At 40.5% G+C, this 16327-nt stretch overlaps 1 protein-coding gene across 3 annotated transcripts in view; it reads right to left on the bottom strand.

The window, feature by feature from the left end:
* LOC109194847 (wiskott-Aldrich syndrome protein family member 2) overlaps positions 1-15477 on the bottom strand; it is a 30369-nt gene extending 14892 nt beyond the window's left edge. The window contains exons 1-2 of one of the 3 annotated variants that reach the window (XR_003214331.1): positions 14755-14835; positions 6789-8471 (exon numbers count right to left, since the gene is read on the bottom strand). Coding sequence is in view for 2 of the 3 variants with exons in the window: in XM_019345848.2 (XP_019201393.1) it covers positions 13653-13726; positions 14755-15076 (396 nt within the window). In the remaining variant the exon portion in view is untranslated. Of the gene's footprint in view, positions 1-6788; positions 8472-12004; positions 13727-14754 lie in introns of those variants that run through there. The other 2 variants (XM_019345848.2, XM_025899253.1) reach the window with 2 other exon arrangements.
* Between the last annotated feature and the right edge of the window lie 850 nt (positions 15478-16327).

The raw sequence follows: 16327 nt of genomic DNA, 5'->3' as shown, positions 1-16327 counted from the left end.
ACCACAGGACTGCTTCTTAACCTACAGCTGGGACCACGGTGCCTCCAGACTCTTTCAGTATGAAAACATTTGTTACTCTGCAGGATTCTGTATGAAAACACGCCTGACAGGCAACTTATCAGATGTCTGTTTCTTCACATTCTGCTTTCCTTCATGTAAAGAAACGGGATACAGCACCACCAACTTTCATTTTATTGGTATTACTTTTTGTAGGAATTTTAAAATTGCACCAAGCATATTCCATTACTGGCTGACATTTTCTGAACATAAACTAATTTAAAATAAATTTATGACCATTAAAAGAACCAATTACATACTTCCTGTCTTCAGGAACAGAAAAAGACAAAGAACTTCTCAGATTATACTGATTATATAATTCGCTTTGTGGTAGTTTTCATCATATTCACCAAAATCTGCAAATTTGTGACTTTTTTTCTTTTTAATTGTAACTTTTCCTGATGAGCAGAGGATTTTCTGACTGTAATTAAAAGGCTTCCCTTCATATATATCGAGTAAAAGCCAGACTTTAGAAAAGTGGAGAACCAGTCAAAATGTTGGACATTATCTCAAGATGTAGGACAGGAGGGCAAGGAATAAAATCCAGTTCACTCCCACATAAAGAGGGACATCTGGTCACATTAAGTACAGAACAAAGAATTAGTTTTTCACTTTTGATGGTGAAATTCTAATGTTTTATTAGTCTGTTATTTGGCAGAAATATTAGTCTGTTAATTGGCATATTTTATACTGTCTATGTTTTTAACCATAATTAACTTACTATTTGCTATTATAACAGTTCATATGTTTACAGTCGTTTTCCACAGACACTTCTCCTGCAGGCAGATCAGGGATACAGCTGAATTAACTAAAGTGAAATGTGTGAATGGTGTCCATTCTATGGAAGCTAGGTCAGTGGCTATTTGGCAACCTGTGTATAATAATAACTTTAAAAAAGTGTGTGTGGGGGGGGGGGGGGGGGGGGGGGGAGAGAAAACACCTGAGACTAGGGAACACACCAAATCAAACAGCTATGACGGTGACAGCCTGTCTCACTGAAGCACATGCACAAACACACACACTCCTTTCACACACACAGAGACAGAAGGTCAAAAACACAGCTGAGTCAATATACCAGGACATTAGCTGGCAACAGCCTCAAAAACACATATCAGTGCCTAAAAGGTTTGACCATTCAAGTCCAAGAGGCTTTCACTTCATTGCAAAGGCTGTTTGAGCAGGTCACTTTTGGATTAGAGTCTAAGAATCTTATTAGAAAGCAAAAAAAAAAAGGCAGGTTTGTATTTATAATCTGCCTCCTTCTGAAGCTAGCGTAAACCTCAGAGTGTGGGACAGAGAAAAGCTTGAGCCAACAGCAACAGCGCCTGAATGACAATGTGGCTGAAATACATGAGAGAAAGCCATTCACATGACCTCACAAGAACTTTAACATAACTACTATTGTATTAAAAACAAGCTCAAATATCAACATAATTAAAAGGATCCTGTAATTAATGTTATCCATAATTTCATGTTTCTAACCATCTTTCAACATTTATAAACCAACAGGTATTGTATGGACACACACACACACACACACACACACACACACACACACACACACACACACACACACACACACACACACACACCCTTGTTTCCTGGTCTTTTCAGCTTCACATGGAGCCTCCGTTAATGGGCAGTAACTGGAATGGGTGTGCAGACTCCAGCAGAGCTTAAGGAGATTAACCATTCTGTAGCCATATGAAATAATATTCCCCGTCACCGACTCCAAAAAATCCCTTCTCACTGTGTGGCAAGGGAGGGCCTCGATTAATGTCCTCTCTTGTTCTCTTGAACACACACACACACACCTGGACAAAACTATTGTGTGTGTTTGAATGTGAATATGTACACTGTTCAACAGTTTTTTTGCAAAGTAAATCAATAAATTCGGTCCCTTGCTCTCTCAGCGTCTCTCTCTGACAATAATGCAATAATCTGAAACATATTTAATTGGACTGTTAAAGCAAGCCGTGTCCTTTACTCTATCCACTTTCACTTAACAGATGTTCTGACTCGAGGAAGTTCTGCTGCTGTGTGTGGCCAACCATGCTAAGACCAAATTTGTGCACTGGTTAATCACAATTAGAGCCTTGTTTTGTCTCCAAGCACCTTATCAACAAACTCGTGAATGTGTGATCGAGTCAAACACAACAGTATCAATAAAAACCAGAATAAATACATCATCTCATAATCATCAAGTATTAACATTAATAAAACTGAGTGTTCTGACATGCTGAGGTTTACTGAGGAACAGTGAATCCGTATATCCAAGGACGATCACTGTGCATGTCTACCACTAGTTTTATTTCCTCTTTGTGTGAGTTATGATCCACAAACCATGCATTGAAAAGCACAATTGAGAGCCCACATTACCACTTCAAGGCCAGTGACTTATTGTTTACATGTGTTTATCCAAGTTATCATTCTTTTCTGAGTGTTGATAGACGTCAGCACATGTTGCAACCAGTCCCTGAACCTCATTTTCCCCCCTTAGGCAAGTTTCATGTTTAACAGACAAAATCACAACAATAAACAAAATTCTGTTGCCGTTTGTTGAGCCACAGTTATTCGGCCCGAGACACTGATCGGCGACCCCTGGAAACCATTAGCTGCAAGGAGAAAAAAAAAAGCGTATTCCCTGACAGGTTGGCAAGTGGTTGGTGGAGGTTGTTGGCAGTCATTATGAAGTTGTTTGCCTAAGACGAGGCTTAGAGATTCGTCACAGACTCCTTGGCAACCACAAGTTGTAAGGAAACTGGTTGCAAAGAGGTACACAGTGCTAAAAAGAAACACTTGCCAACTACTGTAAGAGTGGTAGTAACAGTGGATTTCAGTTGAAGTCAGAAGTCATAATTTCCAAGTTCTCAGTTGGAATTTTCAACTACAACACCCTTTCAAGTCAGACTTTCAACTCTGAATGTCAGAGCAGCACCACCAACCCTGACTTAACAATCCGAGCTGGCGGCTGTGAAAGCAAAAATTAGTAAAACTGTAAAAAAAAAAAAAAAAAAAAAAAATCTAGCACAAATAAATAAGGCACATGAAGAACATTGACAAGGCGCTATCAGTGAATGTGCTCCAGCTATGTTTGTAGGGGCCAAAAAATTGCCATGTGATGTGTCAATGACTCGACCTTACTAAGAAGTAAAACAGCTCCAACATTCAACTTCAGAGGCATGGGATGCAGCATGGAAGTGTGAAAAGATCAACACAACATGGGGGGGGGGGGGGGGGACTTTCACATTTAAAATAAATTGTTCAAACAACCTCTGAAACAGGTGTGGGGAGAAAAAAAAAGAAAAATGAGAGAACTAACACAGAGTAAACAGGCTAAAGATAAGGAAAGAGTGGAGAGACATAAACAGTATTCTGTTGTTGTAATAGATACATCCCCTGGCTATACTGGGTCAAACATATGCAAAAATGCCATAACACTCAGTTCACACATGCCACTGGTAATGTAAATAGCACTCAGGCAGTAGTAGCCTTGGTAAAACAGAGAATTTACTGTAAATGTACTCAAATTTATATAGTGCTTCTCTATTCTTACTGACAAAGCACTTCACATAAAAAGTTACATTTTATCCATACATTCATACAGCACTTTATTTTGTTCTGTTCAAACATGTATCTACTGCACATCCATAGCCAGTTTAGAACAACATTAGCCTAAAATGCATGGAAAGAGCTCTGGGAAAAAGTACCCAGAGGATGTACTCAAAGCAGAAAGCCCCCAGCCAGCATTCGAACCAGTAACTTTCTTGTTGTGAAGTGACAGTATTAACCACTCCATCACCAGGCTGCCCTAATGCTGATGAATGGAAGACTGGAAGAGCACAAATAAGTTTAAGTGAAGGCACACACGCAGACACAGATACACACACACACACACACATATATATGCACAATGAGGTCTCTGTGGATGAGGCAGACAGCTAAAGCTGCTACAGAAGAAGATTCAGTAGTCAATGGGGATTCCTTTATGGAGTATGTCATATTTCACAGTGACACACACTTTCTCAGACACACATGCAAACACCATGGAGCCTTCTGCAGCGAGACAGTGATTAATGATGAGCCGAGAAAGTGCTTCAGGCAAAAGAAGGAAAAACAAAAGCTTCATACTGATGCCCATTTGAGTAATTAATTGAAAAGAAATTACCAAAGTAAACAAAACAACTCAAAACTCTCAGTATGCATCTTCACGCCTGTTGCACTCGAAGGAATTTTTTTTCTAACTGTTTGAGATTTTGAGCTTGCAGTCTGAGAGGATTTCCAAACCAAATGCTTAATTATCTGAGAGGGAATAGGAAACTTCACTGAAAATGAAAAAAAAAAAAGGACTCTTCATCCTCCCTCCTATCTCTTAGTCAGTAGTCATGCATCTGCCACAGCTGTGATGTTATCATATCGACAAAATCAGTCCAGACTTCCAGTGTAAACACCTGTCAAAGTTCCCAGTCCTACATTTGTGGCCATTTCCACTACAGTAGGCATCCCTGGGAGAAAACTTTACTACGATGACACACACAAGGTGAAAAAAAACAAAAAACAGCAGACACGCCACTGCAACTAACAATACAGATGATCGAAACAGAGACGGAGACAGAGAGAACAGTCTCATGTTAAGTCACATACATCTTAGTGAGTAATCAGACAGAAAGATAAACAAGTCTGGCGAATTTGTGGGTTGTTGAAAATAAGCCAGTAAAATTAGTCAGGATGAACTTAGATATTTATGGTACTGAGTCAAGACAGTCGTAACTGTTCAGTCTAACAGGGCAAGGTGAAGATTTTTTATGATCTTTACCAACATTAAGCTGACATACTTTAGGTTTACTCAAAGAAAATGGGTAAACCTAAAGTATGCTGGTATCCACCAGGTAATGGCTGCACATTACGTCTTGAATTTTGTTTAGTTCAACTTCTCTTTAAGGTGAAGGCAAAGGCATCAGGAAAGTCAAGCGTTAAAGAGTTTAAAGCCAAAAAACAAGGGGAAAAAAACAGTCAAAGTGATCAGCAGATTCTACTAAACTCTGCAGTTCAGCAAGCCTCTCCGCTTTATTGTGCTCTTTTGTTAATATAGGTCTAATGGAAACAGTGACCAGTAAGGTGGCACAGGCCATTGTTTACCATACAATCGCCAGACAAACATGCAATAACCAAAGCCGCATAATGTAATCACTAAAGGGAGCCATAAAGTAGGGAGTGGGGTATGTATATTGTATTAAATAACCTAGGTCAAGAGGATGACAGTGAACCCCCTGACCAGGAAGGTGGCAGATTGTGATACAGCTCTGACAAAAAGAAAAGAAAAATAAATATTTTTGAAAAGAAAATCAAGAGAAAAGTTCCTGATGAAATACATAATTAAGACTTTTTTTATACAAATAATTAGAGATCGCAGGCATAATGAAACTGAAGGGCATTATATGGAATGATTCCCCAAGGCAGACTAATGTAATGTATAATTGACTGTATTTATGTAGCGCCAAATCACAACAGCTGCTTCAAGACACTTTATTTTGTAAGGTAAAGATCGTGCAACAATACAGAGAAAATCCGAACAATCACACAACCTCCTGTGAGCAAGCATCAAGTAACCTCCGACTCAGAGAAGGCAAGCCATCTGCCGTAACAGGTTAGGGGTGAGGGTCAAGGGGGGATAGACACCATGGAAAAGACCGAGATTAATAATAACTAATGATTAAATGCAAAGTGGTGCATAAACACAACCCCCAGGCCACGGACCGGTACTGGTTCGTGAGCCGTTTGGTTCCGGGCCGCAAGGGTTGAGGCTCGGGTGTGAAATTTATGGGTTTCAGGTTTTTTATCATTAACTCGGTTCCCCTGGGTCTTTTCCCGTGTTGTAGTTGTGTGTCTTATTTTGAAAGAAATATTTACGCATTACCATAGCAACCAGAGAGCGTTAAGGGGCAGAGAGGAGGATGTTACTCTCAATGCTGTTGGCGCATTTCAGGAGGACGCTGCTAATAAAGTTACACAATTACACAGTGAATTTGCGTTTATTATTATATTTACAAAATACCACAGGTTTTGTGTGGGTCGTATCATTTTATTTTGTTATATTTATCCGTGACACCTTAAAGACCGGTCCGTGAAAATATTGTCTGACATTAAACTGGTCTGTGGCACAAAAAAAGGTTGGGAACTGCTGACACAGTGAGTGAAAAGAGATGCGTGAAGATGAAACAGTGTATCATGGGAAACCCCCAGTAGCCTAGGCCTATTACAGCACAACTAAGAGAGAGTTCAGGGTTACCTGATCCAGTTTAAAAAAAAAAAAAAGTTTGGCTCCTTCAGGATACATAGTGATTTTCAATTCTAACAATCCTCCCAGCAGCATCAGTAAACACAAGGACCCTGTCCTAGCTTACATATGACAAATAAAAGTGAGGGTGAAACTACTTACCCAACAACTTCTCTCAGACCATCATCACCTCAAACCAACATTGCTGACACTTGATGCATGTCTGGAACTTTTCCATCACACAGCTGGTGAAACCTAGCCTTAAATTGTTTTTGTAAATCACATACTTTTAAGACCATCAACCGATTTTTCTATTGGCGGACTATAAATTACAAGCAACGGGTTCAACCAGAAGTGTCAGTTGCACAATGCACATGTCTGAATAAACAAATTCTGAGATGTTCATCAAGTATTAAACATTACATCTGCTAGTCTAAAAAAAAAAAAAAAAAAAAAAAAAACCTTGATGACCCTCTTGCCCCGCAACTTGTTTATTCAGCTGAGGATATTCAAGTTGGTTAATGTCGCCAGTGTTTACAGGACTAAAAATATGCCTGAAAAAAGCCAGCCGACAGCTGCTTCTGAAGACTTATCTGTCAGCCCAAATATAGCAGGAGGTTCACCCCAGCCTCTGCCGTTACAAGGTTTAAAATGCAAATATTTCAATTTACCCCAAATTCATCTGTTGCATCTAATCTGAAGCCTTGGCTTCATGTGATCTATATTCTGCAGACAGTGTTATTTACTGCCAAATGGCCCATTACATTTCATTTCTGTTAATGATACACATTACATACCACTAAGAGAGTTTGAGTGCACGACCTGCGTGCTTCTGCCTGTGTGTTCCTGTGTGAGCTTTGGTTAAGTGGCACAAGTGACAGATGTGGCAGAAAATCCTTGTTTATTTTTCCTCAGGCAGCCATTCAGTCAGAGCGTACGTGTGTAGGGTGCGTTTCCAGGCCTTGAGTGCAGTTTTAGTGCAGATCCAGGATAACAATAGCCTTTATATTCCTGCTAGATGAGCTCCCACCTGCTGCAGTATGTCATTATGTACTGGATGGAATGGATGTGCCTCCCTGTCAGCCCATCTTCTTCCTTCCGTCTGCCTCTTGTACACATCAGTGATAAACCATCATCTAATACATGATAAAATCCATCCTTTATTTTGCTCCCAACAGATGTTTGTGTAGCTTTACATGACACTTTTTTTACTCTTTAACATCATAAAATAAACATGAAATGCTGCAGCAGGTTTGCCACCACTCTGCAGCTGTTGTTCCTTTTGCAAAAAAAGAAAACAAGTCAAAGCAAGGTTGATACCCTCATAATATGCCCTGTTATGGATCACTTTATACCAACTGCAAACATGTTTTTCTCTACAGGTTGCTTTACAGTATATAATGTGTAATAACACATGCAGGATACAGTAGATAGCAGTGCACGGTATTGCATAAATGTACGAGTCAAGATAAAAGACAAAAAAAGATTAAATCTAAAGATGCAACTTTTAGTAGGAAATTCATGCCTTCATCTTTGGATATCTTCTAGATTTTTCTGAATTAAGAATAAGTCATCTCACTCATGCACAGCAATAAACTATATTGCCTCTCTCTTACTCTCACTGTTCTGCTATATCTACAAAAGGCTTCCCTGAACGCCAGACAAAAACATGTAGGACAACATTCCTGGAGTTTATTTTACTCACTGTGAAGGCTCTAACCAGATATATATGGGCACATCATATACACACATTCTTCCGGACATTCATAAATCTTGTAAACTCAAGCTACTGTAAACACTGATAGCAGATAATCTGAAGATCAGTTAGTCAGTCAAGAGGCATGTAATAACAGCTGTTTAACTGCTATATAATATAAAATTACAACAATAAATTTAAAATAAAGGCAATAATGAGCATCAAACACATTGCAAAAGGAACACATGCTTTAAAGGGGAAAAAAGGATAGCTGGAGGAAAAACAAAAGATAAGAAGAGAGAAAAGAGCGTGACAAAAACTGATTATAAAAAGAGAAAGTCGAGAGTGTGAGCGGGGTCCTTGTCTTTGTTGTGGTCAGCGTGGCAGTATAAGGGTTGACATCAAAGTGTAGAGGATGGACAGAGATGAGAGACGAAAGGTCTGGAAACCATATGAAACAACAGGAAAAGAGAGCGAGAGCAAGGGAGTGAGTGAGGAAGAGACTTTAAAACAGAGGAAGGGAAAGCTGAGGCAAAAAGGAGAGCCACTGAAAATTTGCTGAAATATCATTTTACACTCACACAGAAGCTGTGAAAATGTTTTGCAATATTTCATGTAAAAAAAAGGTATATTTGCATATCTTTAGTTTCTGTGGTCTAGAGGCGAACACACGATTTCACTTGAGATCTGCTGACGGTTCAGCTTTTGTTTGTCTTTCCGTAGGAAATACATTTGGGAACGAACATCAGGCTATTTGTGACACTTTTCCTCTAAAAACAATAGCTGTGTAAAAACCCGACCGTGACCTCGACTTGAATTTTCCAGCAGCGGTCCAAATGTAATGCATCTGTGTAAAGGCCTTTGAGTTTACAAATACACACATCAAAACAGATATGTGGAAAAAAAAAATTACCACAAAAACACACACACCCTGAGGATGTCCCACTGCATCCTGTCTCTCAGGCAGAGGTCAAGACAGTCGGGATTAAATCTTGCTCATCTCCCTGCATGCTGGTTAAACCCTGGATTACCCCACAGCACCCTCAATTGCCGACTTACTAACCTATAAGTCCATCATGTGGTGCTCTCTGATTGCGGAGATGTTCGCATGTTTGTGTGTCGACAGCAACAATGAAATCTCAACAGTAGGGAGACAGATTTATCTAATTAAGTTTACTGCCGTCAGCATAAGTCCCCAACCTTTTTTGCACCAAAGACCGGTTTATGTCTGACAATATTTTCACGGACCGGCCTTTAAGGTGTCGCGGATAAATACAACAAAACAAAACCAGTACCAGTACCAAAAAAAATAAGATTTATTCATAACACACGGGAAAAGACCCAGGGAAACCGAGTTAAAGATAAAAACGATAAAAAAGTAACGATAAAAACCCTGAAAACCATAAATTTCACACCGGTGCCGGTCCGTGGCCCGGGAGTTGGGGACCGCTGCTCTACTGGACTGAGATCTGGTGACTGTGGAGATCATTCGAGTACAGTGAACTCATTGTCATGTTCACCAAACCAGTTTGAGACCATACAATCAGTACACCGTGTCATGGAGGGATGGATGTGATCAGCAACAATACTCAGGCAGGCTGTGGCATTGGCACTGGAGTGGCACCCAGTGTGGTCTTCTGCTACTGTAGCCCATCTGCTTCGTGCGTTCAGAGATGCTCTTCTGCATACCTTCTTCAACCAGTGGTTATTTGACTTAATGTTGCCTTCCTATCAGCTTGAAGCAGTCTGGACGTTCTCATGACATTAACAAGGCATTGTCGCCCAGAGAACTGACACCCACTGGATATTTTCTCTTTTTTGTGTTAACAAAAAGTTGAAAAGATACATCTAGCGAGTAAAGGTTATCTTAGCTTATCTTATTTGGGATCCAGGTTAGGAATTTGTTTAGTTAAATTTATATTTAGAGACAGAAACAGAAACAAAAAAAACCTTCATAAAAAAAGAAAAAGAAAAAAAAGGGCTGCAGTCAGCATCTGCTATTAGAAAAACTGTAATCGCAAACATATCCACCAATTCAAGGATATTTTTGGTCTTTCACAAGTGGAGATACAAATCAACCAAGATTATAAGGGCTTTCATCTGCTGCCATTCCAACACCGATGTGATATTTTTATTACTTTATATAAGTAAGGTCTCTCATGACATGTGGTTTGCTCAGGAAATACCTAGATCTATTACAGCTGCAGTTGAGTGACACAAGTGAGGAGGAGAAGCGGCCAGGAAACGGAGCCATGAACCAACCAGATTACCACAAAATGCGAAAACCAACTTAGGCCTATCATCTTCTACTGGTGTAAAATAAGTGATAAAATACACTACTGTATACGGTAAGAGTGATCTTGTTAACACTGCGGCTCGAATTGGGGCTTACACACAGTCAGGGCATATACACAAATCTAAATTTAGCTGTTTCCTTATTAACTTGACTGTCTCCCACCATCAACAGCAAATCTGTCTCTGACAGATTATGTTTTAAGAAACTGCAAGACAGCACTGAGTGGAATCTGGTGTCAGGACATCATAAGTGATGATCAACAAGCATTTTATGCTAACGCAGCCCACTGAAGGAAATGCATGTGTTTACACAGGCAAAGACATATTTAAATCCTACAGTTAAGAAAACACTTTAATTTAGGAACAACTCTTTTTTTCCATCTTTAACACTTCCTCAGTGCCAGGGTGCCACAGCATGGATTTTACAGCGCAGTTAATATACACAGATGTTTTGATTTTAGCGTGTTCAAAGAATGACCCAATGAACTGCTATATTTTTCAGACAAGTTATGCACAGGACACACTAACCACAAGGAAGAATCTGGATGAACTCCTCTAACTAAGCACTCAAGGCTTATTTTACACTTTAAGGCACCTCTATCCATTCATGCACACTTGCACGTTCATTAGAGCCAATAAATCATACAACTATGATATAATGAATACTGCGATATAAATTTTAGGTCATAAAGCTGACCCATGTTCTGTGCTCAGGACAGGGATGTATCCAAATCCTTTGCCGTCAGCTCAGAGCCGTGAGAGAGCACTGCCTGTAGATACAAACACACAAACTCATACACACAGTCCAAGTCAGACACAGTCCACTTCCACAGCCCCTTCCCACTCATTTTCTCTCACTTTTTCAACCCATCTCTTTTGTTCCTCATGGGAGAAGGTCGACCTCTAGAACCAGGCCAGGCTGCCGGCGTTGGAACGAGCGCTGTGGGAACTGACTTGTGGATTCTGGCTGCGTAATGACTGCTCTCTATCGATGAATGAAGGGGACCACAGTGGGCCAGAGTGAATAGTGACTAGGGAGAACTGAAGTAGGATAAACAGGGCTGTGCATGTGAGTGCGCATTTGTGTGGCAAACAGGAAAAGAGGGTTTAAAAAAAAAAGCCACAAACACCAATTAGTTTATCCAGGCACGACTAATTTGTTGTTTGTTGGCTTTTGATATGGACGCAACTTTGATCTCAGTCAAGCAGTTCCACTGTTATTATCTGAATAACTGATTGCAGTCCCACTCTGAGGATGAACTCCCCCTCCCAACACAAGAAGAACCACTTGAACATAGTAACACACCCTAAACATGATAGCATACATTGCTACTCATGAAAGAGCATCGGGCAAAGACTATGTCTATAAATATCTGAGGGATAGGAGGAGGAATGTCCAGGCACTTAACATGTATGTCAGTGTGTGTATGGGAGACAAGATGGACTGTAGACATTAGCAGGTCAGCTGGAAACATGCTTTTTTTATTCTGTGTGTGTGTGTGTGTGTGTGTGTGTGTGTGTGTGTGTGTGTGTGTGTGTGTGTGTGTGTGTGTGTGTGTGTGTGTGTGTGTGTGTGTGTCTGCTAGTGGGCATCAAGTTAACTGACAAAAGAAGGCCCCAAGTCTCTCCTTTCTCCAATTAACCTTCACTAGTATGACCTACTTTTAACATTAAAATAGCATACTCCCAAATCAACACAGAGTTATATTTGGCAGAAAAGAATACGTTTTTAATGTATAGCTAAATCCATACTTCAAGTAAAAGTCAAGCTTGTGACATCGCAGAGAAGCTCTCCGGCTACTCGGTGTACAGAGGTGCGCGGACCTCTGGGGGAAGCAGAGCCTGGCGTGGTTCTCAAGGTCGAACTTTTCTCATGAGGAACAAAAGATGGGTTGTAGAGATGAAGGGGGAGAAATGACAGGAAATAGGTAGTGGAGGGATACGGTCAATGAACGGTGTCTGACTTGAACTGTATTTATGAGTCTGTGTATCAGCATGAGCTCCAAAAAAATCAAGTATTGATGAGAAAGCTAGGGAGATAGATGTTTGGATTAGTAAAAGCATAATAATACATCTTCATCTGGAACAAACAGCATGGTTAAGGGACTTGAAACTGGTTTTATTTCTAGTATCCATGGCATTAGCTTTATTAATATTATTAATACAATTGCACTTAATACAAGTAATACACCAGGGTGGAGCAAACGAGATCCATGTGCCAAACTTAGCAGGAGTGGCCGTTGTTGGCAGCCTGCAGAAATCCAAGCTAACCAAACTAGACTTTGTTTAAACTCTTGACTCTGAGTGTCAGGTGTTCCCCGCTGAGGCACAAGAGGATGACCTGTGACCTTTGCTCTGGGGCCCGCTCCTTCAGAACAGATGGATTAACAGTGGAATAAAGCAGACAAAATACACACAATGAGGAAATCCCATTTTCCTATCATGTCTATGTTCAAACTGCCACTGATTACATTGAGTGTAGAGGTAGGAGTGCACGAACACACACTCTTACTACGCCCTTCTTTCAATGTCAGTCTTCCAGAAGCCCCTCTTCTTGCCCCTCACCAGTAACATGATCCGACTCTGAGCTCTGAGGTTAGGGTAGGAACCCTGAGCCACAGAAGCAGAAGACAACAGGGTGACCAGCCGCAGATATTTACAAGCAGGCTGGTAAATTTATGTAATACAGTGCATTCCTCAGGGTTGGGTAGTCAGCACTACCCAACAAGCAACATACCATTATGTCTCATCAAGGATTTGAGGTAAACACCAACTCTAAACACTGTCATTTAACAGCCGCTCCTCACTTTGTAAACCAGTGAGAAACAGCTGTAAAATAGCACAACATGGCAAAGAATGCTTTGTTTCCTGGAGTCATGTGCATGACACAGTAACTTTTATTCAAATACCAAATTCAAAGTAACTCTGCCAGGTGTTCTGGCATATTCAAATCAAGGACTCTTTTCATGGATTGACGCTGGAGGGCACTTTCAAAAAAAAATGCAGGTGTTTCCATGTGTGGAAAAAGCTGGCGTTGAGCTTCAGTGTCTGCGTTGTAATAAATCTAGACTCAGCGCTTCCGTAAACCTAACACACGGCCTTGAGGGTGTGTGGGAACTGCAGATCGCAACATAACACACCGCATTCCTGCCTACTCTCTCACACCTCGTCTTCGGCTTCCGATGAATCAGGTCTTTAAATGAGACAAACCCTTTCAGAAAGAGCTCCCAGTCCCGCCTAAAACCGCATCAAAACTTCCAACAGGTACAGAAAATGGGAGCAGTCGAGTCATGACAGGGACTGGTTGCTGTCATGTATTGGGCACCCCTACACCCATCCACCTCTGTCTGGGATCTGTCTGCCTGTTCGGCTTATCATTTTCTCTGCAGTCACTTTTGAACCTGTGTGTTTGTGTGACAAAGGGTGAGTCATATTTAGACACAAGTCAGGATGGACAGACGCAGATCAAATGCAGGAGGAAGGACAGTAAAAAGGAAACAAAAGTGAGTGAGTCAGAGCTGAAATCCTCCTCTTTCACTTGGGTTTAGAGGTATTTGCACCAGCCTTCCCAACACTACTTTGCAATACATTTCGGAAGCAAGTTAGATAAGAAAAAGAGGCGGTTGCAGGGACTCAATAGAAAACATGATCCCTTAACTGCTGGGTTTACGCACGTTACCACATAACAGAGTCTTAAATAGGTGTCGAGAGGCAGATATGCAGTCACTCAAAGGCTCTGCAGCACAGCAGATAAAATGACAGGCCTATCTCTCAGTCTTGCTTGCACAGTCACCAGAGCATGAGTCAGTCTCAGTTAATATTTAACCCGCCTAAAGGAGGGAGCTTTAATAAAAGCAGGCTAAACAAATCACAAAACCTCAAAAGTAAAGAAATTGATTTTCCATTTGTCTGTGTGTTTATCAGCTTTATGGACATTAAGGAGAGATGAGGAAGGTGAGAGGTCTCCTGGAATCTCAGTGTCCTTTGAGGACCTGGATACAGATGGCCAGTATTTTGAGAGGATATCCATCATTTCTGACACAATGCCCCTGTTAACATAAGTCCCAATCAGGCAAATAAAGCCATGTGGGCAGGAGTCAGTGGTCACTCCTCTTTGACTCCTTTAAGAAGACAAATCATGACAGTCACCTTGGACCTCTCCACACTACTGCACATGTTATCATAACAGGAAAAACTAGAAGGTAGACGCACCTCTCTCACACAGACATATTTAAACTCTCGAATCATACATAACTTTCACATCATATCTACAAATATGAACTCACTGCATGCATTTTTGCATGTCTCTGGGTCTCATTTAGTGCTCTATAGTGGCTTGTAAGCATTTCATAGAAAGCTAAAGTGATTGGAGCTGAAAGATCAGTAAAGTAAGAGGGACAAAAACAAGTGGCCAACAGTGCAGACTCACGGATTTTGATTTTCTTGGGATCAAGCTTGTGGACTTCATCCTGCAGAATTTGCAGGCGCCCCTCGATCCTGCAGGATCTTCTAAACACCATCCCCGCCTCCATCTCGATGCCCAGGAAGATGTCGCTGGCATGTCGGGAAAGGTCGGAAAGTTGATGTATTACGTTAGTCAGCGTATGACAGCCAACCTCATCCAGCGATGAGAACAAAACGGGTTTTCGCAGTTTGCGTTTGCCGGCTTCCTCCCTCGGTTTCCAGCCATCCTTCTTCGCCGATAGCCTGCTCACACGGCGGGGCTCGATAGTCCTCTGGTGAAAGGGCATATTTATTTCATACCAATAACTCCAGCGGGACCGAAAAGTGTTCACGCCGAGAAAAACAAAGCTTTAAAACAAACCCAACACCAACTCCCTCCCCGCGGTTGAGGAATAATCCTTGAATCCCGCCATATTCTGATTTTCAAAGCATGGGGACTTTGTGCTGCTGTACACTGCAGACGTTGCCTCCTAAAGTCTATTCAAATTCAACCAGACACAGTGCAGGCTGGAAAGAAAAAAAATCACAAGGAAAAGTAGGAAAAAGTACAAATAAAAACCCGGAAAATACTACAACCACCTGTAGCGAGTGGAGCCGGAGCCAGAAAGAAGCACAGAGAGTTTACCTGCCTCCCTCCGGAGAGAGCGGCCTGTCACAAAACAAGGACCGGAGCTCTTCAGAAAACGGAACAAGGAAGGAAACGAGCAGGAAACCTGGAAGCTGCAGATCCTGGATCATATTTTTTATTTATTTATTTAGTATCTGAAATCAAAATGTAAATCTTTCTCAAGTGGTTTGATTTAATAATTCTAATAATTTTAGTTTTTTTTTTATTTTATATATATTTATTTAGAGTTAGTAAATCTCTCATCAACCCTAACCCCGACTTTAAATAAGTACATTAACCCCCCCCCAATAAATAAATAAATAACTGTCGGACACAAACCTTCATTTTATTAATTTATTATTTTCGTTTTTCTGCAAATGAAAAAAATGCCATCCATAAATTTAAATTTTGAGTCAGCTTAAATGGTTTTAGCATTTTAAGCTAGTACCTGTCACACTAATTTTGAGTAAGTCAAAATTTTAAGAGAGGAAAAAAAATTTTTTTACTGTCATACACAAATTTAATTATATGTATTTTATTATTTCTAGAGTTTATTTCAATTTCTTACATTTTTAGCTATTTTGAGTTAGTAAATCTCCGATCGTTTCTCAGTTTCTCATGTTTATGAAAGTCAGCTGAAAAAAAATCATGGCGTTGATGCTACCTACATATCAAAATGATATGTAGGTAGCATAGTCTGGATACTTTGAGCTAGTCATGTTACTTTCTTGCTAGTTCGCCAATGTTCCTGTTGTCTGTTGCACATTTATTTTTAAAGGGGAATTTGCCCACAGTTATTACAGAGCAAATAGACATAAGTTTTTTTCATACCATTTAAAATAACCTCATGGTAACACATTCTGTGAACACTTGTCTGTAATTTATGACCTCAGTGTGTGCACATGGCATGTTTGTCCAGCTCCTCTGTTCA

This window comes from Oreochromis niloticus, linkage group LG15, assembly GCF_001858045.2.
Source record: "Oreochromis niloticus isolate F11D_XX linkage group LG15, O_niloticus_UMD_NMBU, whole genome shotgun sequence".
Taxonomy (NCBI): Eukaryota; Metazoa; Chordata; class Actinopteri; order Cichliformes; family Cichlidae; genus Oreochromis; species Oreochromis niloticus.
Note: the sequence above shows the minus strand (reverse complement) of the source record. Positions and strands in the feature narration are given on the sequence as shown.